General features: G+C 40.0%; 3 protein-coding genes across 3 annotated transcripts; 2 read left to right on the forward strand and 1 right to left on the reverse strand.

The window, feature by feature from the left end:
* Positions 1 to 9,465: 9,465 nt before the first annotated feature.
* On the reverse strand, positions 9,466 to 13,806 carry LOC117450677 (oocyte zinc finger protein XlCOF29-like). The gene is made up of 4 exons (XM_034088578.2): positions 13,399 to 13,806; positions 13,177 to 13,286; positions 12,545 to 12,650; positions 9,466 to 12,442 (listed from the first exon to the last, which is right to left on the reverse strand). The coding sequence occupies exons 1-4, from the start codon at positions 13,673 to 13,675 to the stop codon at positions 11,760 to 11,762; spliced, it is 1,176 nt and encodes a 391-aa protein (XP_033944469.1). The 5' UTR covers positions 13,676 to 13,806; the 3' UTR covers positions 9,466 to 11,759.
* Positions 13,807 to 13,865: 59 nt separating this feature from the next.
* vac14 (vac14 homolog (S. cerevisiae)) lies at positions 13,866 to 17,181 on the forward strand. Its single transcript, XM_034088551.1, has one exon. The coding sequence runs from the start codon at positions 13,996 to 13,998 to the stop codon at positions 16,360 to 16,362; it is 2,367 nt and encodes a 788-aa protein (XP_033944442.1). The 5' UTR covers positions 13,866 to 13,995; the 3' UTR covers positions 16,363 to 17,181.
* A 3,340-nt stretch (positions 17,182 to 20,521) lies between these two features.
* On the forward strand, positions 20,522 to 23,103 carry trim35-13 (tripartite motif containing 35-13). Its single transcript, XM_034088565.2, is given in 8 exon segments — positions 20,522 to 20,692; positions 20,695 to 20,735; positions 20,737 to 21,027; positions 21,671 to 21,766; positions 21,846 to 22,076; positions 22,165 to 22,187; positions 22,291 to 22,409; positions 22,511 to 23,103. Coding segments are annotated over 8 exon segments (1,395 nt in total). The 5' UTR covers positions 20,522 to 20,634; the 3' UTR covers positions 23,047 to 23,103.
* The last annotated feature ends 61 nt before the right edge of the window (positions 23,104 to 23,164 follow it).

Raw genomic sequence — 23,164 nt, forward strand, 5'->3', positions numbered from 1 at the left:
CAAACAAATTCATGTGTTGCCCTTAGATTGACTATGTGTAAAAACAGGATACAAATGCAAAATACACACATGTATTAATAGAATTATTATTATTATTATTATTATTAAATTATTTAAACAGATAGCATACAAAATTGCTTGAAAATCTTGAAATCTTGAAAGGGATGTGCAAAATAGTCATTATATACAGTCTTTAATTAACTATTAGTAGAGAATAACGAGTAATGAATATACTTTATAGGGATCCTATTAATATCTAATAATAAAAATAATGAAATTCAATAACATGCTTTAACCACTAGGTGTCCCTTTATATCAGCTGTGCACCTTTATGGTGTAAATACAGCCTATCTACCAATTGGATCAAATATAAAAGTCAGCCGAATTAGTGTTGATACTGCAAGGAGACGTATTGTGTGAAAAGAAATGTAAGATGTTGTTTAATGGCTGATATATTTATGATCCACGTCACGTTTTCAGTTCCTCATGTTTGTCTAGAAGTCTTCTCATCAGGGCTCTATAAATACAGAACTACAGCAGATATGTAATATGTAATGCAGCCGAACCGTGTATTACAATGCCGTTATGTGATGACTTTACATTTTTTCGGTCTGTTTCCGGTATTTGTTAATGACGATGTGCTCTGAGATGTGAGACTGGAATTGCACAGGGGGAAATAACGTAGGCTATCTTTAGATGCGGATTTTGTTAAACTAATATGTTTGCGCTGTGGACCAACACTACACATTGACGGGGAAGGGGTTAGCAATAAAGATAACACCATTAAACAGTTACACAACATAACAGAAATAATATCGATAGCAGCGTCCCTAGCAACCACCTTGGTAACAATGAAAACGTTATGGACGCAATTTCCTGAAGTAATCTTCGTAATAACTAGCAAACTAAAGATCATGTACATCCACTGCACACATAATCTGAAATAACAACTCATAGTTCTCGCATCAAATGACATCAAAACGCATTTTAATGGCCAAACTAACTTTAAAATAGGCATTTTCCACCGAGAATAAAACGAAGTTCGGCCATGTTTTTTTTTCCTACAGGGAGAAATTTGAAGATCACGTGACGTCAAACGGAGCACATGGTGTAATCCAAATGATAGCTGGGGATTCTGGGTAGTGTAGTGTCTTCTGCCATCCTTTACTCCGAAAAAATATTTGTTTCTCCGAATCGAAGGGGAAAAATACAAAAGCATTGCACACAATTTAAACCAATCAATGTTGTGTAATTAACAAGGATAATCTGGTGTTTTTTAGTCGATGAGTAATGCAGATATCATTGTAAAATCAATCGACAGTAAGGGGAATACTTACTTCCGGGTGTACAATTCTCCGTTATCCAATGAGAATGGACGCTCACATTGCCTTTAAGGGCAGCCGACACAAACGAATGCCGTGCTTCCATGAGCGTCCATAGAAGCATATGGACATCCTGGAAAGCTGAAAATGGACGCTAAGGGCCCCCCCTTGCGTTGGAAAAAGCCGACACAGGGGACTTGACATAACGTCAACATAGGCCGACCTGGGAGTGAGGATGTGTTGGCAGCGCATGCGCACTTCTTATCTCATAATTATGACTTTTTATCTCATTATTTCGACTTTCTTATCTCATAATTATGACTTTTTATCTCATTATGAGATAAAAAGCTGCGACGCTGCGACGCTGCGACGCGCTGCGACCTCCTCCTGCGTCATAACCCACCAGGCGCGTTTCAAAACGTTGCGGAAGCGGAGCGTCGTGTGTGCAGCCTCGCAGTATTCCACCAGACCCGCTGCGCTGCGTCAAAAATAGGATTCATCCTATTTTAGAAATTCCTTGCGGCGAGGAGCTTCTGGGACACTTCGAGCCGCGGCGCAGCAGGTCTGGTGGAATAGCACCCATTGACTAGAGTGGCCGTGATCGCTAAAAACGCCGCAGCGCAGCGCAGACGCTCCTGGTGGGATTAGGGGGTAAGCCTCTCTTCAACAATACGTGATGCTTTGATAAGCTATATCAAAGCCAAAATGTCCAAATCAATAGCAATTCTGAATAAAGCCAAATACCTAATTAATCAAGCTTCTTTGTTTATGCTGTACTGCTCCTTCATACTTCCATACATGATGTATTGTGTGGAAGTTTGGGGGAACACATATAAAACAAATACACATCCTATCTTCATCCTGCAAAAAAGAGCCATACGAGTTATACATAAAACTACCTACAGAGAACCAACAAATAAATTGTTCATCAAACTAAAAACACTAAAACTACAAGACCAGGGGGGTATACTGCGAAGCAGGATTTTCGCTTAGCCGGCTAAATTCAGGGAAAACTCCGGCTTTCCGGTCCTACGAAGCTGGTTCTCTTTTTAGCAGGCTAGATCTCCATGGTAATATATGCTAAGCAGCTAACCTGGTCGGGACCAGGTTAGGTTGCAGGCTAAGAGCTCAACTCAGTGAAAGCACCGCCTGCTGACCAATCAGAGCTCAGTGTGCGGAGTTTAAAGCGATCAAGTCATATTACAGGAGAAAGGAAATACAGAAAAGCTGCCGTCGCAGGAAAGACGGCCGGCAAAAATCACCGACTGTGTGAACGTGAACATTAATAGAATATCACCTCCCATCTTCAGAGCAATCTGACTATTATAACATTAGCGTTAAGAAAGCTTACTTAAATATCGGCCACAACATAAGTAACCGGATCAGAGTACATTAAGTACAGTCCGCGGCATATCACTTCATAATGTATCATATATTTTATTATCTGAGTCAGCTGAGCCGTATCTGGCCGTGCAACACTCACAGTGTCACATACTGTATGCAGAAGTATTATTTTAAGCAACACATAAGTTGACGAAACACTCGAGACAAATGTAATTGAAGTCAGATCGTGTTTTAGACGGGGCAGTGATATCATAAACCTGTTAATGTACGCATTCAAACACTTTTTCTTTTACCAGCTGTATTCACCTTGCAGGTGCAGCTATGTGGCTTTTATCCTGGATAAAGTGTTTAAGTCATGGATGTTTAAAGTTTAACTTCTTCATTTTTGACTAGTATTAAAGTTCACTTTTCATTCAGGAAGTATGACGCTGCGCTGTCAGTATGCTTCTCCATGTTTGTGATTGGTCGAATGCTCCAGATACCACCCCTTTCATGTGAACGCGCACCTAACTAGATAGGACACGGCTGGCTTGAGCGATCCACTTGATAACCAGCGTCGTAGGACAGTTTAGCGAGAGCGCGTATGTTTTGGATTAAGCCAACCGGCTAACTCAAACATATCCAGGTTAGGTTGAACCAGGTTCGCAGTATAGGCCCCAGGTTGACTATAAAACTATTCAAATTATGTTCAAAGCCGCAAATCAACAATTACCTCATAATATCCAGGGACTTTTCACACGGAGAGAAAGCATGCACATGTTGAGAGGAAACTGCATTTTCAAAAAACACCCGTACGAACAAATGCCAAACTTCATTGCATCTCATCAAAAGGTGTTAGTCTGTGGAATAACTGTAATGATGCACTGAAATATTGTACAAGTCTATCTAAACTGAAAGTATTATTTAGGAGCCAAATCATTAATGGTTATGAACAGGACCCGTAAAATCCCATTTGTTGTTATTTATTGTAATTGTAAAAGTAATTTCTTTCTGATTGTTTTGTAAAAAAACAAATTAACAAGACAAACATGTCGCTGATGACGATGACCTAATGTTTTATTTATAAGACAAATATATGTTAGAGGGGGTAGGACCAGAAAAGTTGTTTTAAGCTTCTTCTTGCCCCTGTTGAACATGACAGAGACTATCTGAGAATTATTATTTTGTTGTTGTTGTTATTATTTTTTTTTTTGTACTGTATTGTTGTATGTTTTTGTTTCTGACATGTTCAATAAACTGACTGAAAAAAATAAAAAATATGTTGACGTTAGCTAGTCTATTTTATACTATATTAGAGCATGAATTTAAACGAACCTTAACAATGCATAAAGTAACCTAACTAGCAAACTAACTATTCGAACGTACAAGGATGGCCTTGTTTTTAACTGCGGTCAAGCCAGCCTCCACTCGGGAAAACCTAGTCAAGCCAGCCCGCACGTGGTAGAGTCCTGGAAACACTGCCTTCAAAATAAAAGCACTTACTCGGTCAATAACATATACACCAAAATAACATATCAAACATATTAAATTAAGAAATATGTACTATATAATGTGATCAATAATTATTTAAAACAAACTACGTATAACTACCACATTATAAATGAGTGAATGTAAAACTTAAGGAGTTTCAAAATAAAAGACCTTTGAAATATCTATTGTATGAGCTATCATCCCTCTGTATTTAGATGAGAATAAAACAAAAACTGTCCAGTATCAAAGACTCATCTCACTCCAGGGTGATAGCAGGACATCCCATCTAGTCACTTAGAAAAAAAATCAGGACATTCTGATGTAGAGTTTCAAAATAAAAGACCTTTGAATTCTCATATTTGAGCTATCATCCCTCTGTTTTTAGATAAGAATACAACAAAAACTCTCCAGTATCAAAGACTCATTTCACCCCAGGCTGGTAGCAGGACACCCCATCTAATCACTCAGAACAAATCAGGACAATCTGATGTAGAGTTTCAAAATAAAAGACCTTTGAATTCTCATATATGAGCTATCATCCCTCTGTGTTTAGATGAGAATAAAACAAAAACTGTCCAGTATCAAAGACTCATCTCACTTCAGGGTGATAGCAGGACACCCCACCTAGTCACTCAGAAAGAATCAGGACATTTTGATGTAGAGTTTCAAAATAAAAGACCTTTGAAGTCTCATGAGCTACCATCCCTCTGTGTTTAGATGAGAATAAAACAAATTGTCCAGTATCAAAGACTCATCTCACTCCAGGGTGATATCAGGACACCCCATCTAGTCACTCAGAAAAAATCAGGACATTCTGATGTAGAGTTTCAAAATAAAAGACCTTTGAAGTCTCATATATGAGCTATCATCCCTCTGTTTTTAGATAAGAATAAAACAAAAACTCTCCAGTATCAAAGACTCATCTCACTTCAGGGTGATAGCAGGACACCCCACCTAGTCACTTGAAAAAATCAGGACATTCTGACGTAGAGTTTCAAAATAAAATACCTTTGACATCTCTATTGTATGAGCTATCATCCCTGTTTTTAGATGAGAATAAAACAAAAACTGTACAGTATCAAAGACTCATTTCACCTCAGGCTGGTAGCAGGACATCCCATCTAGTCACTCAGACAAAAGATAAAAATTATATTGGCTATAATCCCTCTGTTTTTAGATAAGAATAAAACAAAATCTCTCCAGTATCAAAGAATCATTTCACTCCAGGCTGGTAGCAGGACACCCCATGTCACTTTAGTTATGTATATTTGCATTTTAATTTTTGTAACATTAATCTCTTAATATTTATGTTACATTTATTTAATCATCTATTTTTCACACATTTCATTGTGTTTTTTATAATATTTGATTAGTTCTATATTATTAAGTTATTTTATTCATCTATTTCTATCTATTCAACTTTTTTGCACTCTATTAGTAATGTTAAGTTATTGTTTTTGTATTTAAAATGTATATAAAACGTATATATTTTAAAACAGTTTCCTGATGTCTGTTTTTACATCCTGCTTTTGTGTTTCCCTCAAGTAAATTACCTGATTCTGTTTACCTGGTGCCCATGTGTGTTTCTTACCCTCCCAGCTGTTTCTTGTCCTTGTGATGAATTTCGTCTGTATAAGAGCCTGTCTGCCCCAGCGTTTCTCAGTTTGTCGTCGTTCCAGCCTATGTCTTGCCCTGCGTATTCCCTCGTGTTGTTATTGTGGATTCCTGTTTCTCATGCCTTCCTGGTTTGTTTCTTTATTTTATTTGTGTTATATACTAGACATAATATTTAATTGTACACATTGAACACCTTTTTATCCATTACAAAATAATAATATTCAAAACTAATACATCAGAATATAGACTTTAGCAAATACCGTAAGTAAACTATAAGAATTATAATAGCGCATTTTTTTGTCCTCAATATCTGCCTCCCTTGTTTTAATACTGTGTTTGGGTCCTATCTTACAAATGCCCAATCGTGATACATACCATTTTATTTTCAAAATAAATCAGAGTGTCCTGATTTTTTCTGAGTGACTAGATGGGGTGTCCTGCTATCACCCTGGAGTGAGATGAGTCTTTGATACTGGACAGTTTTTGTTTTATTCTCATCTTAACACAGAGGGATGATAGCTCCTATATGAGACTTCAAAGGTCTTTTATTTTGAAACTGTACATCAGAATGTCCTGATTTCTTCTGAGTGACTAGATGGGGTGTCCTGCTATCACCCTGGAGAGAGATAAGTCTTTGATACTGGACAGTTTTTGTTTTATTCTCATCTAAAAACAGGGATGATAGCTCATACAATAGAGATTTCAAAGGTTTTTTATTTTGAAACTCTACATCAGAATGTCCTGATTTTTTCTGAGTGACTAGATGGGGTGTCCTGATATCACCCTGGAGTGAGATGAGTCTTTGATAATGGACAGTTTTGATTTTATTCTCATCTAAACACAGAGGGATGATAGCTCATATATGAGACTTCAAAGGTCTTTTATTTTGAAACTGTACATCAGAATGTCCTGATTTTTTCCAAGTGACTATATGGGATGTCCTGCTATCACCCTAGAGTGAGATGAGTCTTTGATACTGGACAGTTTTTGTTTTATTCTCATCTAAAAACAGAGGGATGATAGCTCATACAATAGATATTTCAAAGGTCTTTTATTTTGAAACTCCTTAAGTTTTACATTCACTCATTTATAATGCGGTAGTTATACGTTGTTTGTTTTAAATAATTATTGATCACATTATATAGTACATATTTCTTAATTTAATATGTTTGGTATGTTATTTTGGTGTATATGTTATTGACCGAGTAAGTGCTTTTATTTTGAAGGCAGTGTTTCCTGGACTCTACCGTAATGCATAGGATATTCGCGCACCGCAATATCAGCTTGACTAGGTTTTCCCGAGTGGAGGCTGGCTTGACTGCAGTTTATTTTAGCAACCTCGCACAGAAACCTTTTGGTATACAGTAGCATCCCACTTAATGTTTTACACTCTTGGATGCTACGCATAGCATCGTTAGCACAGATGGAGCTACGATTGCTCAAATGCTAACTCAACTCTAAACATTCATTAACGTTAGCTTAATAAAAACACCAGTAACATAAAGTACGCAGGGTTGACTTACCGAATAAACTGCATTCATGGACGGTCTGTTTTAACCACAGAAAAATCCTATATTTGCATGACGAATAGTGCACCAGGAACCAACACAACAAACACGGCCGAGTTCAAGTAGTGTTCTCCTCATGAGCTGAAGGGAGCCAATGGAGCTAACGGAGCTAGCAGTGAGACAGAGGAGCTAGGAGCAGCAGTCCCTTTGTCATGAAGGGGGAATCTAACTATATACAGAATATGTTTTTGTGGATCCAGGCTAGAAACATGTTCATTTTCTGATGTTAAGTTGGACATTTTAACATAGTGTCTACGCCGGGAATTGCTCCCATCTGCATCCATCCCCTACAGTTTGCAGCATTGGGCTTCACCGGACTGTCCCGGGGTTCGCCGCTTGGCTCTTAGGCCAGAAGTCGGTTTGATTGCATTCGGGCTCGATTGCTTATCCTGTCTGAGTAGCCCAGATGATGCTGCATCGCAATTTTTTGACGTCGAATTTTATACACCGAATTTTTTGACATCGAATTTTAAACACCGACATTTTTAACATGTTCATTTTCTGATGTTAAGTTGGACATTTTAACATAGGGTCTACGCCGGGAATTGCTCCCATCTGCATCCATCCCCTACAGTTTGCAGCATTGGGCTTCACCGGACTGTCCCGGGGTTCGCCGCTTGGCTCTTAGGCCAGAAGTCGGTTTGATTGCATTCGGGCTCGATTGCTTATCCTGTCTGAGTAGCTCAGATGATGCTGCATTGAAATTTTTTGATGTCGAATTTTATACACCGAATTTTTTGACATCGAATTTTAAACACCGAAATATTTGACGTCGAATTTTTTTCACTTGAATTTTTGGGATCTGAATTTGAACATTCGAATTTTTTTAACTTGAATTTTTACATTTTTATTTCACATAGGTAAATTCGGAGCAAAACAAATTCAGATACATGATTTTCAAAGTAATTATTTTCAATGCTATAAATTCGGTGTCTGATCAAATTCAAATACTTCTGTCTCTTGTTTGCTTCCATAAATATGCTCTCATGTCAAGAAGCATCAGATCAGTGCCAGCGCCAGTGCATGCGCTGCATCGTCCAATCCTTGAGCGATACACAGTAAGGGGGCGGGGCGAGTGTTTTAGGATTTCACCTTGAAATTGTGAGTGAAACCGCTGTATTCCTTATAAACTGTCCAGACTGTGGCCAAAGTTTTTCCCAGAAAAGCTCTCTGAACATATATATATTCGAACCATAGATTAGAACACACACCGGTGAAAAACCTTACAGCTGTGTGGACTGTGGGAAATGTTATGCATACAAGTATGGTTTAAATCAACACCAGTGTTCTGCTAAAGTGCTCTCTGTCATGCTCAGTGGCTTAACGTGCCAATTTGAATTTAAACTAAAATGTAGATGTAATATTAATATAAAAAAAACTCCTATCTATAAGGCCAATTTAATAGCCTGTATGGGAAATGATGCTGCTGAGAAAATAGTAGTTTGTTCGATGTATTTTAAGATGTATTGCTAAGAGAAATATTGCAGAATCCAAATAACAGAAGACTGTCGTTACGAGTGGGCAGTTTTAAATGTTTTTTTGTTGTTGTTTATTTGATGGCTTAGGGTTTTCATTGTTAAATATGTTATTCCCTTAACAAGGTTTTTAAAATACACCCTAAAATCAGAAATAATATTTTTCGTATTACTTGTAGTGATTTCTTTATTTATCTAGATTGTTTTGTGCATGCGATTCTTCAAGTACTTAACTACAACCTTGAGTTCTGGCTCAAATGGTGTTACTGTTTTAAATAAATGTATTTGTTGGGCTGCAGTATGTTTGCAGAAAGACAAATGGTGTCAGTCGAGTCAAATTGTGTTGTTTTGGTTTTAAATGTGAACTATTTTCAAGAAATGCTATTATATTCTATACTGAATTATCATCATACCTAACAAAGCAATTATCTGTATACATTTATTTTGTTGTACCTCTTAAATCGCTGCATAGCCGATTTATTTGGACTGGATTATCCCAGAGAGGCTAAAGATTCTTTATAGCACAGTTTGAGATTTGTGAAACCTTTATTCTATTTCTATTCTATTCATTTTTTTGTTTGCTATGAAACAGTATTTAAGATCCGAAAACGTTTTAGCTAAATAATTATCACCTAAATGAGGAGCATACACTTATTTTTATGTATTTATTCATTTGTTTAACAGGGACAGGACAGTGCATATTAATTAACATTCCTGTAAATGTGCCAGCGTTAGCCAAGAGGCTATTTTGCATCTGTTGTCCCTGGACAGATATTACAAGTCAACCTAAAACACATTTCATTTAAACAAGTAAATACAATCAAATTAAAACATGCAACATACATTACTGGAATACTTAAATAAAATAAATAAAAAGACAGAACAATAAAACAAAACAAAAGAACATGTTAAAACACAGACAGTGGGTTGTAAGGAGCAGAAGATTGTGTCAGTGTTTCAGAGCTGATTCCTCACTAACCATGTTTTGAGTTGGGATTTAAATAAACTAAACGTAGTCTGCTCTCTGATTGTAGATGGGATTGAGTTTCAGCTCTGTGAAAACCTGAGTGGAGTCCAGCGACAGCTAAACTACATGTGTCTGTGAAAAAGGCCTCTGCTCAGATATTAAAGGATGGAGACCCTTTCACAGCTGCATACAGCTGTCATGTGTCATGGTTTTGGATTGTTGTTTTCATTTTCCACCTTTAATTTTGAAATGTTTTCCTCCTTGTGTCTTGTCTGGTCCTACTTCCTGTCTTTAGTTTCCCTGGAGTGTCTGATTGTGTTCACCTGCTGCCCTTGTGTTTCTGCCTCCCCTGCCCATATGTGTCTTGTCCCGTGATTACCCTTCTGTGTATTTAGTCATGTCTTCCCTGTGCTCCATGTCTGTTCGTCGTCGTTTCTCGTCTATGATACCTGTTAGTCTCTTTGCTCTTGTCCATGCTGTCACGCTACATGTTTGTTCCTGAGGTTTTTTGTCCTGATCCTTCCTCGTAATTCCCCGGTTTTGGTATGTTAAGTTGTTTCTTGTTTTCTTTTGTCATTCAGGAAAATAAAGCTAGCTTTTTGTTACCTGACCTTTTACTGCATTTGGGTCCTATTTTTCCCCAACCCTGACACTGAGTCTGCTTCAAATTAACTTATTATCCTCACAGGATAATTTGATTAAAGTTAAAGCAAAACTTACTAAAGCATTCTAACTGTTTATGCTTTAACAGCGATTAATAAATGATCCAGTCATAAATGATTTGCACCGCGTTGCTATGAGACACCACAGCGTGTTCTCAGTGTTTTGCTAATGCTGCTTTGCTTTTGGCTAACTGTTTTTGTTGTTCTGCTTTATGATTGTAATGCATGACTGTGCCAACATGTGTCTCCTCCTCCCTGCTCTTGTTTGTAGGCTGCACCTGCTTTTCAGGAGACCAGGCCTCGCAATTATGTTCTTTCTACCAGTGCATCAGCGGTAAGAGTCCATCACAAACTGCAGGGTCTGTCACCCAGCAGGAGCTAGGCTAACATGCTAACAGGCACAGAGCCTTAGAACACCACATACTCCAAAAGACAGATTATGTAGCTCACATCAGGGCACAGAGCTGCTGCAGCCTCACCTGACCCAGCAGTCAAAAAAGTAAAAAGAGCACTGAAACCTCCCTTGTTTGTATTTTCACAAATAGAATTAAGGTTTCACAAATCTAAAACTGTGTTATAAAGCATCTTTAGACTCTCTGGGATAATCCAGTCCAAATAAATCGGCTATGCAGTGATTTAAGAGGTACAAACACGGAGGATTGTTCGCTCAGCGCTGTCAATTATATGTCCCTTAACTTTCCCCTTAACTGCCGAATCAGAAGCTCTGAATCGGAAGCCAACTTCAGCGTCGTCTTATTGCCTGTGGGATGAAACTGTCCCCGAGTCTGGTGGTTTTAGTCCGGATGCTGCGGTTCCCCCCCCTTTTCACTAACTGCATGCCTCTTAAAGAGCTGCATCAGATGTGCACTTTTCAGGTTATAAAAGTACGAAATAAAAAATGGCAAGACACCACTGATAAAACCGAATATTCAAGTTGAAGTGAAGTTTAGATTAGACATAACATAATTCATATTTTAAAAAGGAGAGTTCTGTCAAATAAAAGTTTAATAAAATGAACATTCAATGTAAAAACAGAAATAACAGTCCATCCATCCATCTTCAAGTGAACTCCTTCACTTGACACTAAACAGTGACTTGCTTAATACTTGTTTGTTTTTAAAGACTCCTATAGATACTATAAGTCTACATACATGACATTATCTCACATCACTAATGTGAGAAGTAGAACATAATGTTGTCCTCATGTTGTCTATATGTCTATATAGTGTCTATACGCAAACGACTGTTTTCGTCCTCGTGTGGCCGGGGCCTGAATGATTGCTGAGGAGGACCTTTTGGGTGAATGTCTTCCCACATGTAATACAGTGTAACGGTTAATCTCCAATATGGACACGTAGGTGAGATGTCAGATTGTTTTTCTGGGCGAACCCTTTTCCACAAAAACTACACCTGTGTGGTTTCTCTCCAGTGTGGACTCGATTGTGAATCCTCACAGCTGATGGGGTTGCAAAGGTCTTCCCACAGAACTCACATGATCTACCGTCTCCGTTAGGTTGAACCGGAGGTATGCAGATGTGCGACTTGCACTTGCGAGTTATTTTCTGCTTACAAATATTGCAAAAGTTTGAATTGTGGGACTTCATGTGTATTGTTAGAGTGCGCTTGTGGAAGAAAGTCCTGTTACATATTTGGCACGTAAATATGTCTTTGTCTTGAACTCCGGCAGTTTCTACACTAACCATATTGAAGTCATTAAGTAACTCATCAGCCACAGCAGGGATGTTTTCAGAGTTTCTGCGACCACCTTTAGTGTTTTTCATAAGCTCTTGCTGAATCTCTTCAGGGAGAGGTATATCGTCCTCCTCTTCAAATGGAATATTAAGAGTGCTGAAGGCCTCCTCTGTGTCATTGATGGATGTCAGCTGCATGATTGGTTCTTCCATACCCCCTGCACACACAACCTGTTCTCCATCCTGATCTAATGACAGGCTGCAAGTGCTGCCATGGGCCGATTTACCGACTGACTCTGGTTCCTCTGCTGTGCTTTCTTCATGATCTGTTGCAGGAAAAAATACAAAGTGAAGCACTCAAAATGCTTCAAAAGCTGCTGAATCTGTTTTGTATTCTTTATGTCAATGCTCAGTCTGCACTCTCTTACCTTCTTTACAAAGTGTTTCCTGCTGGCAGCTTCTCGCAGCTTCCTCCACACAATCCTCCTCTTTGATTTCAGTTACAGTAATCTGGTTGGATTGTGTCTCCACAGACTGCAAATAAAAAAAAAGTCTAAATGTTAAACTATTTTAATGACAGCAATGCTTTGCCAGACTAAAGTTCACATTATCAGTTGAGTTGTTGATATTTGAAAAAGTATTTATGTTAATCATGGAAAATTTAGCTTCTTTAAATGTTGTGATTTTCTGTTTCCCTCATCATCAAAATATATTTGTTTTTAAACTTTCAGTTTTGGACTGGTGACGAAAAACCAACACATTTCGAATGTTGGGATTTGGGGAATTCCGATGGGCATTTTTCCTAACTTTAAGATAATATGAATAATAATGATGGTTGTGTAGGTTGTTGTGTTCACATTCATGTTATTTGTTCTTCATTATTCTAAGGTACTGGTTTTACATTTAATAATTGATTACACAACCATGGCTATACACATTTATAACCTACATATTATGAAGTTTGTATGATTCACAATTACAGCTGCACTACCCACAGTTGTTTATTTTTCAAGACTCTACAGGTTTCACACATTTAATAGCTATTGAATCACCCACTTACGTCAGAGCACTTTGGTGAGTCTCCCCCCAGACTGCATGGGTCTGTGTCTTTCCACAGATTCATACACCAATCTTTTCCAAAGATCCCCTCTATGATCGGCGACCCAGACACTGGAAAGTCAAGCCATAAAAGTAGGACATGGAAGACACATCAGTAAACACAGAAACAATGCATAATATTTATGTTCTTATCTGAGCTATTTTAAGTGTGAAACATAAGTACCATGAGCATCCCCGTCCTTATGGCAGACAGTTTGCACGCCTACGCTGCGATTACTTTTACACAACACAGGAGCTTCGCTTCTCATAGTGGCCAGCTCGCACTCCAGACTGTTGACTTTCTCTTCCAGGGCTGAATTAGCCGCCAGGAGCTGAGACAACCCCACACGGAGCTCCGCAGAGTCTTCATCCACCACCTTACAGACCTGCTTCAGGGCGGACATGGCCAATGTTTCCATGATGGAGGTGAGCTGCGAGTGTAAAGAGACGCGGCTCGCCATGGTAGCTCCTGGCTGTAACAACTATTCACAATAAAAAGTATGAATACGATTCAAACGCCAAACGGTATAACAATAATGAACTGTATCCGAAGCTAATATGAGCTAACGGTACTCGCAACGCGGGACCTAAATAAATGTAACACACATGACGTGTGTCCGGCGGATGTATCCGGTCAGCTGCATCCAGTCAGCTGCGTTGTATCACAGGGCTTCCTGGTTTGCGAGTGAAACCGCTGTATTTCTGTATAAATGCAGACCGCTTTTGCACGTAATAACTTATATTTGAGTAGACGGGATCCGCTACAACTACAGCTGCGAACATGAACACGGAGAAGGACTTTTCGCCTCTGACGCCCAACATTGTCAGGGCTCTGAATGATAAACTGTACGAGAAGAGGAAAGTCGCAGCTCTCGAGATTGAGAAACTGGTGCGGGAGTTTGTGGCTCAGAACAACTCCACTCAAATCAGACATGTTATCCAGATCCTGGCCTCGGAGTTTGCGCTTTCCCAGCACCCCCACAGCCGAAAGGGGGGTCTCATTGGACTGGCAGCCTGCTCCATCGCCCTCGGCAAAGACTCAGGTCTGTATCTGAAGGAGCTTATAGAGCCTGTGCTCACGTGTTTTAATGACTCAGACAGCCGTCTGCGCTACTATGCCTGTGAGGCCCTCTATAATATAGTGAAGGTCGCCAGGGGAGCAGTGCTTCCCCACTTCAACCTGCTCTTTGATGGTCTTAGCAAGCTCGCAGCAGACCCAGACCCAAATGTGAAAAGCGGGTCTGAACTTCTTGACAGACTGCTGAAAGACATTGTGACAGAGAGTAACAAGTTTGACTTAGTGGCATTTGTCCCTTTGCTCAGAGAGAGAATCTATTCAAATAATCAATATGCTCGGCAGTTTATTATTTCCTGGATCCATGTTCTGGAGTCTGTGCCAAACATCAACCTGTTGGACTACCTCCCTGAGATCCTGGATGGGCTCTTCCAGATCCTGGGAGACAACAGCAAGGAGATCCGTAGGACGTGTGAGGTGGTGCTTGGAGAGTTTCTGAAGGAGATTAAGAAAACACCCTCAGACGTGAAATTTGCAGAGATGGCCAACATCCTGGTCATCCACTGCCAGGTTGCAGATGAAACAAAACTCACTAACGACCTGATCCAGCTGACCGCCATGACCTGGATGAGAGAGTTTATCCAGCTGGCAGGCAGAGCGGTTCTCCCCTACTCCTCTGGCATCCTGACTGCAGTGCTGCCTTGCCTTTCCTATGACGACAGAAAGAAGAATACCAAAGAAGCAGCCAGTGCCTGTAATCACAGTCTGATGAAGCTGGTGACTCCTGAGGATGACGAGGAGGAGGAGAAAAGTGAAAGTACAGAGTCGCCAACAAAGAAGGATGGCCAGCCTAAGACGGAGGTAGACAGCAATGATATGCTGAATGCATCACAAGAATCTGTTGGGTTCAGTAACATCAGCTTCTTCACTCCGGCCAGTGCAGACAGGCCTCAGGTCACTCTGGATCTGGACGGTATTGTTCAGGTGTTGGGCCGGCACCTCCATGACTCCTACACTGGCATGATGACCCGCATCGCTGTTCTCAAATGGCTCTACCACCTCTACATTAAGACGCCACGCAAAATGTTCCGCCACACAGACAGTCTGTTTCCAATGCTGCTGAAAACCCTGTCTGATGAATCCGACGAGGTTATACTGAAAGATCTGGAGGTGTTAGCTGAGATCGCATCATCTCCTGCTGGCCAATCAGACCAAGGCGGCTCCCGTGACAGCGCTGACAACAAACTGGTGCTCAAGGTCCCAGAGGGCGCCAAGCCAGGTCAGCAGCCTATCACAGGCTCCAAAGCAGCAGACTCGTCCCCGTCCACCCCCAGCATGAACTCCTATTTTTACAAGTTCATGATCAACCTGCTGAAACGCTTCAGTCTGGAGAGGAAGCTTCTGGAGAACAGAGGAGATTTTATTATCAGACAGCTCTGTCTGTTGCTTCACGCAGAAAACATCTTCCACTCTATGGCTGACATCTTGCTGAAGGAAGAGGACCTCAAATTCGCCTCCACCATGGTCCAGACGCTCAACACCATCCTGCTCACCTCGGCTGAGCTCTTCCAGTTACGCAACCAGTTGAAAGACCTGCACACTCAGGAGAGCTGTGCTTTGTTCTGCTGCCTGTATCGCTCCTGGTGCCACAACCCTGTAGCCACTGTGTCGCTCTGTTTCCTCACGCAGAACTACAAACATGCTTATGACCTCATCCAGAAGTTTGGAGACCTGGAGGTCACAGTAGACTTCCTGATGGAGGTCGACAAGCTTGTACAGCTCATCGAAAGCCCGATTTTCACCTACCTGCGCCTGCAGCTGCTAGATGTGGAGAACAACCCCTACCTGATAAAGGCTCTGTACGGCCTGCTGATGCTGCTGCCGCAGAGCCAGGCCTTCCAGCTGCTCTCCCACCGCTTAAGGTGTGTCCCTAACCCGGAGCTCATGAGGACTGTGGATGAGTCAAAGTATATGGACTCGAAACAGCAGGTGGCCTCCAAACGTGCTTCTCACACTCAGGTGGATTACAATGAGCTGCTCCAGCACTTTGACCGCGTTCAGAGCAAACACCTGGAGGTCCGGCACCAACGCTCCGGACGTGCCTCTGATCACCCAGACAGGAAACTCATGTGAAGTTATTGTACCATAGTGACCAAGAGGAGGGTTTAAGAAAAATGCTAGGGACCAGCAAAATATATACATATAATTATTCTGGAAAAGGTTTTTAATGTTTAAGCCAAAAAGTATTAAGTATGATTAAAAACGTCTCAGAGCACTGAATGTACATTTTCAGGAAACAAGGATTTGTTTGTAAATTAAGAATATAATGTAACATAACAATTTCTTTAAATAGAAATCACATTTAATACACTTCAGACTACTATACACATGTAAATGACATTGTATTACTTTCTGTGAAGATTTGGTGAATGAACATATACAATCCCATATGTCGCAAACATTTGTGTCTTTTTGTATGCCCTGTCAGCAGTCTAGATTGATTTATTAACCTAAGTGTTAGCAATGTTACACATATTACACAGTAATACATAAACACATTTAATGTCCAAGCGAACCACAGTGTTTCACTTTGTATCCTGCCGGGCAGTATATATATAGAGCATGCCTTCAGAGTTGCCTTAATCTCTTGTCAGCCAGAATAGAAATCTCACGTGAAGAGTATTGACCCAGCTGAACTCAGATTTAGACCAAGGCAGCCATGGATGACTGAACTCTGACACACATTCTCGGTAGACCCATGGTGAGGTACCTCATTGTTTTTGTTGGTGCAGCTGACCAGAAAAGTCTGGACTTTCTATGTCTTATATATTATTAATTGTATATGTTTTTCTCTCTGTACAGTTTAATTTTGTCATGCAATCTGGAAAGGTTCCCACTTTTGTCATTGCTGTGTGAAAATCAATAAAGTGGTCTATGTGATTCAAAAATGTACTTATTTTTCTATTTATTAAAGAAAAAGGCATCAGAAATACTAGAAGAAGTAAGGGCAGAAGAAAGCAGCATACAAATGAGTGCTTCTACTAATGACATGTTTCCTTTCTGTGTTAAATCCTGCATAACCGGCTATGGCTATAACATGGCTATGTTAATATTTTGCTTTGGGTTTATTATTATAATAAGTCTCATTATATAACAAGCTCCAAATGTCCCCAATAAATCAATATAATTGAGTTAATGCATCGTGTTAACTTTGCCTTTAGGTTTTCATTGTGATTACGAGCTTGTAATACAGACAGTTAAGCAAATTAATAGTAACAATAAATTACCTTTTTAGAGTATGAATAGTAAAAAGGAGACTTTTATTTTTCTAAATGCTTATCCTCTTGTCTGTTTGTATTAATATTACTTGTGGCTGACATTTCCCTGGGCCCCTAACCTTGAGGGAGTTTCCCCCTGCAGGTCATCACTTCTTATATTAAGCTTTCCCTCGGTCCCCTGGGGGTAGCCAGCCCATTATGAGTGAATTATTATGTTGTTTTTCTGTTTGTTCTAGTACTCTGTTGTCATTGTGAACATTTGAACTGAACTCCCATGCATCCATTCAGTTTTTTAGTTTGAAAGTGATTATGAATGTGGTGATACTAAACTTAGTGAAACTAGAGATGCCGGATTCTCTCGAGACTCTCCTCTCTCTCCTGCTGCATGACTTGATGTACACTTGAACACTCATGGTACATACTGTACTTTCAGAGGGAATATCATTTTTACGCCCTGGTAGAGACCCACCAGTGTAGCCTTGAGATTCACAGATGGAGGTTGAGTTTTTGGATGATTCCTCCTGCGCCGTGTGTGGGGAAATATTCCTGTCTTCCATGGTCCTCTGCTGCATTGAATGCGATCATAGTTTTTGTAACTGTTGTTTGGAGCGATTCTGGATACAACATGGTATTAAGGAGTGTCCTCTCTGCTTCAAAGCGAACCCTGGACTTCCATTTAGATCATGTGAAGTACATGGAAGGCGACTTTTTCTCATCTGTGTAGCTGATCTGGAACCTGTCTGTTCAACATGCTACGGATCAGGCCGGCACATGAATCATATAGTGTATTCCATAAAGGAAGCCTTCATTAATCATAAGGTAAGATGAATTAATAGTTTTGGGAATAATGTTTTATAGCTAGGTCTCTACAGGCTGTCAGTTAAATCATTCCTACCCATACCCTGAACCCTGTAACGCCATAAAGTCCACTTCTCCTATTATAGATTATAACTTTACAGATATATAGAAAGAGATTTCAAACAAAACCTCTGTCTCAGTAAATACAAACCCTGCACACTGTATAGTCAACCTTAAATGTACATATTGTACATAACCATCCTGATCAGGTATACATACATCCATTCATTATTTATTTAGTTGTTACACAACTTACAGAAATACTGCAATTGTAAGAACATCATTTTTATTTTATTGTTTATTGGTGCTTTTTAGATATGCATTTAGATTATATTAATAGAAACATCTATTTTATAAAATGCTTCTGTACACAAATCATGCCTATACCTTATGTCTGTCCAGCTGTGTTGTCCTTGTTCCTAGGTGGTATGTGGATTTCTGTGTACATTCTGGGTTAATTCAACATAAAGAATGAATATGAATATTCACAACCATGATCAAGATACTAAATGCTGGACATCTGTACATCTTGAACAGTCTTGTAATGTGAAAACGTGTGTGGAAAACTGTCAAAGTTTCACAGCTATGGCCTTCCTGCTATTCCCAATGTGCTCAGTAGAGTGTGCACTGTAGTAATGTCCTCATTATGTCTGCACACAAATACACTAACACACACCCACAAACTTCTGTGTGTAAACATGTGCACATCATGGTTATCCAATGTGCTTTTCCCACCTATTTTAATGTTTACTAATCAGACATTTTGTTCATTCAATTGACTCATTTGAAGATTAAAAGAGAAACTTTTGCTAAATGAATACTATTAATCAAACTAATAACACTATAACTGTTTCTTAGCCACAACTTTAGATAAGCCTATCTTATAAAAGTTATTATATATTTAAAACATTACAACTGACAAAAAGAAATGCAAAATAAGATAAACATCTGTTACCTGTCCAGTAACCGCATGCAGAGCCCCCAGTAATCTGGCAGGCTGTAGCGTGTTGGGGTTGTGGTTGACTCTTTTGGCGGGTCACTGTTACACTATCAGTGACTGAACTGCTGAACAAATAATATTTTCCATTTGGCATCTCAAATTTCACTTATTTGGTCGGATTGGTCAGAGTCAATGTCCTATACAGAACGCAATCCAAACCAAATAACTCTTATCAAACTCCTAACCTGAAATGTGAACAGTTTTGCCTGTATGTTAGAAGGCATTTAGGGGATTGTATCAAAATGTAATTATATCTGACTTTATTATTCTAAAATGTCAATACATATAATAAAGCCTGTAATGTTGGCTTGCTACAGATACAATGTGCACTCTAATAACAGTCTTTACTATGATTTAAAGCTGCCTGTTAATAAGCTTTGTGTGGGAAGTGTATGGTCTACCATACAGTGTGTTAAACCTCAAGAGTTAAAGCAACACAGTGTTTCCTAATGGAAGGACTGTATTCCCTTTCCATCTCTCTCTACAAACTCTTGTACTATTTTTGGTACAGCACTCATTTATGTTAACTAATACTCACAACAAAATACTGAATTACAGTTCAACCGAGGTCTAGCAAGACCTCGGTTGAACTGTAATTCAGTATTTCATACATTTTAAAATTATTAAAATTAACCTTCACTACTGTGTGCACATCTTGTTTTGAAATACCCTCAATTTGCCCAAAAACACATTCATGTTTTATACCACAAGTAGGTTTTAAATGGGGTGTTATAAAAAAACAACTATGGGTAAATGTTTTAAATGTGTAGGCCGAAGCCTAACTTCAGAGTGGAAATATTCCACTGGTCAGCCGGAGGACATATCTTTACCCACATAGCGTCAGCCCAAATCAGTTACTTCTCTTTATTTATACCCTCCCCCAGAGTCTTTTTTTGGACATTGTGTCTGTGAACTCTTTCATTACACAGTGACAGGATGTTTCAACAGACCTCTCACATAACTTAGTGGTGAATATAGCATACCATAGACCTACTGTCTTTTGTCATCGTGGTGTTATAGTCAGGGTACTCATCACTCTGATCTACATGGATACAGCCTCTTAAATGTTAAGCCAATTCATCTTTTTGGGGTGTGGTGTTTATTTGAGAAGGCGCAATGTGCATGCTCCACAAAGCACAGGATAACACGGGATATGCCTTTGGGAGCTGAGGTATCAACACTTATTTCTGAGGTCAAGATGAGGCAGCCTTCCATAGACCTGGGAGGGGCCTCTAATCCTGCCTTCTCATCAAAGCCCTGTTTAGACAAATGGCTGCCACACATGCTCATCTTGAGGATGACCTTTCCTGTCCAGTTTGTGGTCATATTCAGTGGTGCTCACTTGCAGGCACAGATTCTGCAAAGCCTGTTTTGAAAGACAGCTGGGAGACTCAGGGCAGCGGGGATTCACATTTCTGTCCTCTTTGCTGGCGCCGTTCCTCCATGGATCAAATTGTGGTTAGCTCTGTGCTGGAGAAGACCTGTGAATCCTTCAAGGCGGACAGGAGCAATAATGACCCAGAGGCTTGTGAGGAGCATGGAGAAAAGCTCACATTGTTCTGTTTGGAGGACTTGGAGCCAATCTGTGGTTTATGTGGGAAAGGAGCCGCACACACCGGGCACAGGCTCTATCCCATCGGTGAAGGTGCTCATGACTGTAAGGTAAGTTAGTTACAGGGTTGGTCACCCCAGTATTTCACAGGGGTAACACCATTTTAGATTGACTGGTTATTTGCAAATGTACTAATTAAAATCAATAGTCCAAACAAATACAACAAGTGGTTCTTTGTACCTGGACATTGTTTTAATTTATAGCTTGTCAACATTGATTTGTCACAATTTCTAAAAAAGTGTGTTTGTGCCTCTCTAAGCTGATAAGCTGATATGTGTAGGTGTTTGGCAGAGTTCATTCACATTCTAATAATAGATTATATTTTTGGTTTGCCATTGCCATTGGGGTCCCGAGAGGATTGAAATTTGATCCCACCAGGTTTCTGTGCCACCCTCCTCTGCCTTCTCTCGAGAAAGGGAAACCTTGGGTACAAAATATTAAATAAACTTCTTGGCGTTTTGTGTCCTTGCCTTAACTCTGAGGTGCATGAGCTCAATTGTGACATATCAACAGGGCATAAGATCATTCTTCCCCTTTCATCTATGCACCTGTATTGTGCGCCTTTTTGTGAACAGGGAATCTAGCAATGGAAGTGTATGTGGCAGCTGAAAGCCTGACATTGTGCTGACAGCTGGGCTACTTGCCACTCTGACCTTGTTTTGATGTGTACATGACATGTCACTGTCTTTGTAGGAGGAACTGAAGAGTGCACTGCTGACTTTGAAAGAGAAGTTGCAGGTGTATAAGAAAGCAAAAACGGCTTGTGAGAATATGGCTGAACATATCAAGGTAAAAGTACAAAATGCTACTTTTTGTGAGAGCCAAGGTGAGGAGGCAATGATCCCCCATTAATCATGTATCTTTCCAGAGCCAGGCTGAACATACCGAAACACAGATCAAGGATGAATTTGAAGCCCTGCACAAATTCCTGAAGGAACAGGAGGCTGCCAGACTTTCTGCGTTAAAAGCTGAGAAGGAACTGAAGAACCTGGAGGTTAACCAGAGGTTTGAGGATATGAATCATGAAATTGCATCTCTCTCAAACACCATCACGTTAGTGGAAAAGGAGATGAACTCTAAAGATGTTCCATTTCTTAAGGTAGATGAGACTGTTTCTTCAGACAATTTGAATGACAAACTTAAACTAAATTGGTCCTAAGCAGTTTTCTTCTATTTTTTCTTTTCAGAATTACAAGGAAACAATAAGGAGGTAAGTTTTAATGCCACAAGGATCCTGCTAAGCTAATACATTTATGATAATATAGCCCTACAGACACAATTCTCAACAACTAACTGCTGAAGTATCTTTGCAGAACCTGGCGATCTCCCCTTGAACCCCAAAATGTACCTGATGCTCTAATTGATGTGGCCAAGCACTTGGGCTCTTTGAAGTTTAGAGTGTGGGAGAAGATGAAGGATATAGTTAAATATTGTGAGTTTTTCCAAAAATAAATAGCCATGTTTTATTGAGCGTCTCTTCTCCCAGACTATTTAACATAACTTCTGCTTTTTTTTTTTTCCTTCTCTCTCTAGATCCTGTGATTCTGGATCCAAACACAGCGGCCAGCTGCTTCATCCTCTCAGAGGATCTCACAGTTGTGCAGAACTCTACCCAGATTTTCAAGCTGCCTGACAACCCAGAACGCTTCGACATCAGTGCTGAGATGCTGGCTGCTCAGGGGTATACCTCTGGACGCCACAGCTGGGATGTGGAGGTGAAGAACAACACCTACTGGGTGGTGGGAGTGGCCAGCGACTCCATCAACAGGAAGGGCAAGCACGTGTTGACACCAGCAGAGGGATTCTGGACTATAAGGTTTCGCAACAGTGAGCACAAAGCCTGCACAGCACCGTGGGAGCCGCTGAACATGACTAAGGTGCCAGAAGTGATAAGAGTAGTTTTAGATATGGACAGGGGCAAGGTGACCTTCTATGACCCTCGAGAGAGAGCACCGCTCTACACCTTCACTGGGATCATATCACCCAAAGCCTTTCCCTACTTCTGCTCTGCCTGCAAAGAGCATCCGCTGAAAATCCTGCCCACAAGAATATTATTGTCAATGGATTAATCATTTATTTTGGTGACATTACCAAAGGTTTTTAATAAAGTTATACAAAAGACAGAATGGCTGCTTAGGCATGTGAAATATATTTTCTTCTATTTTAAAAAGAGACGATTGTGGAAAA

This window comes from Pseudochaenichthys georgianus, chromosome 8 (genome assembly GCF_902827115.2).
Source record: "Pseudochaenichthys georgianus chromosome 8, fPseGeo1.2, whole genome shotgun sequence".
NCBI classification, from domain to species: domain Eukaryota; kingdom Metazoa; phylum Chordata; class Actinopteri; order Perciformes; family Channichthyidae; genus Pseudochaenichthys; species Pseudochaenichthys georgianus.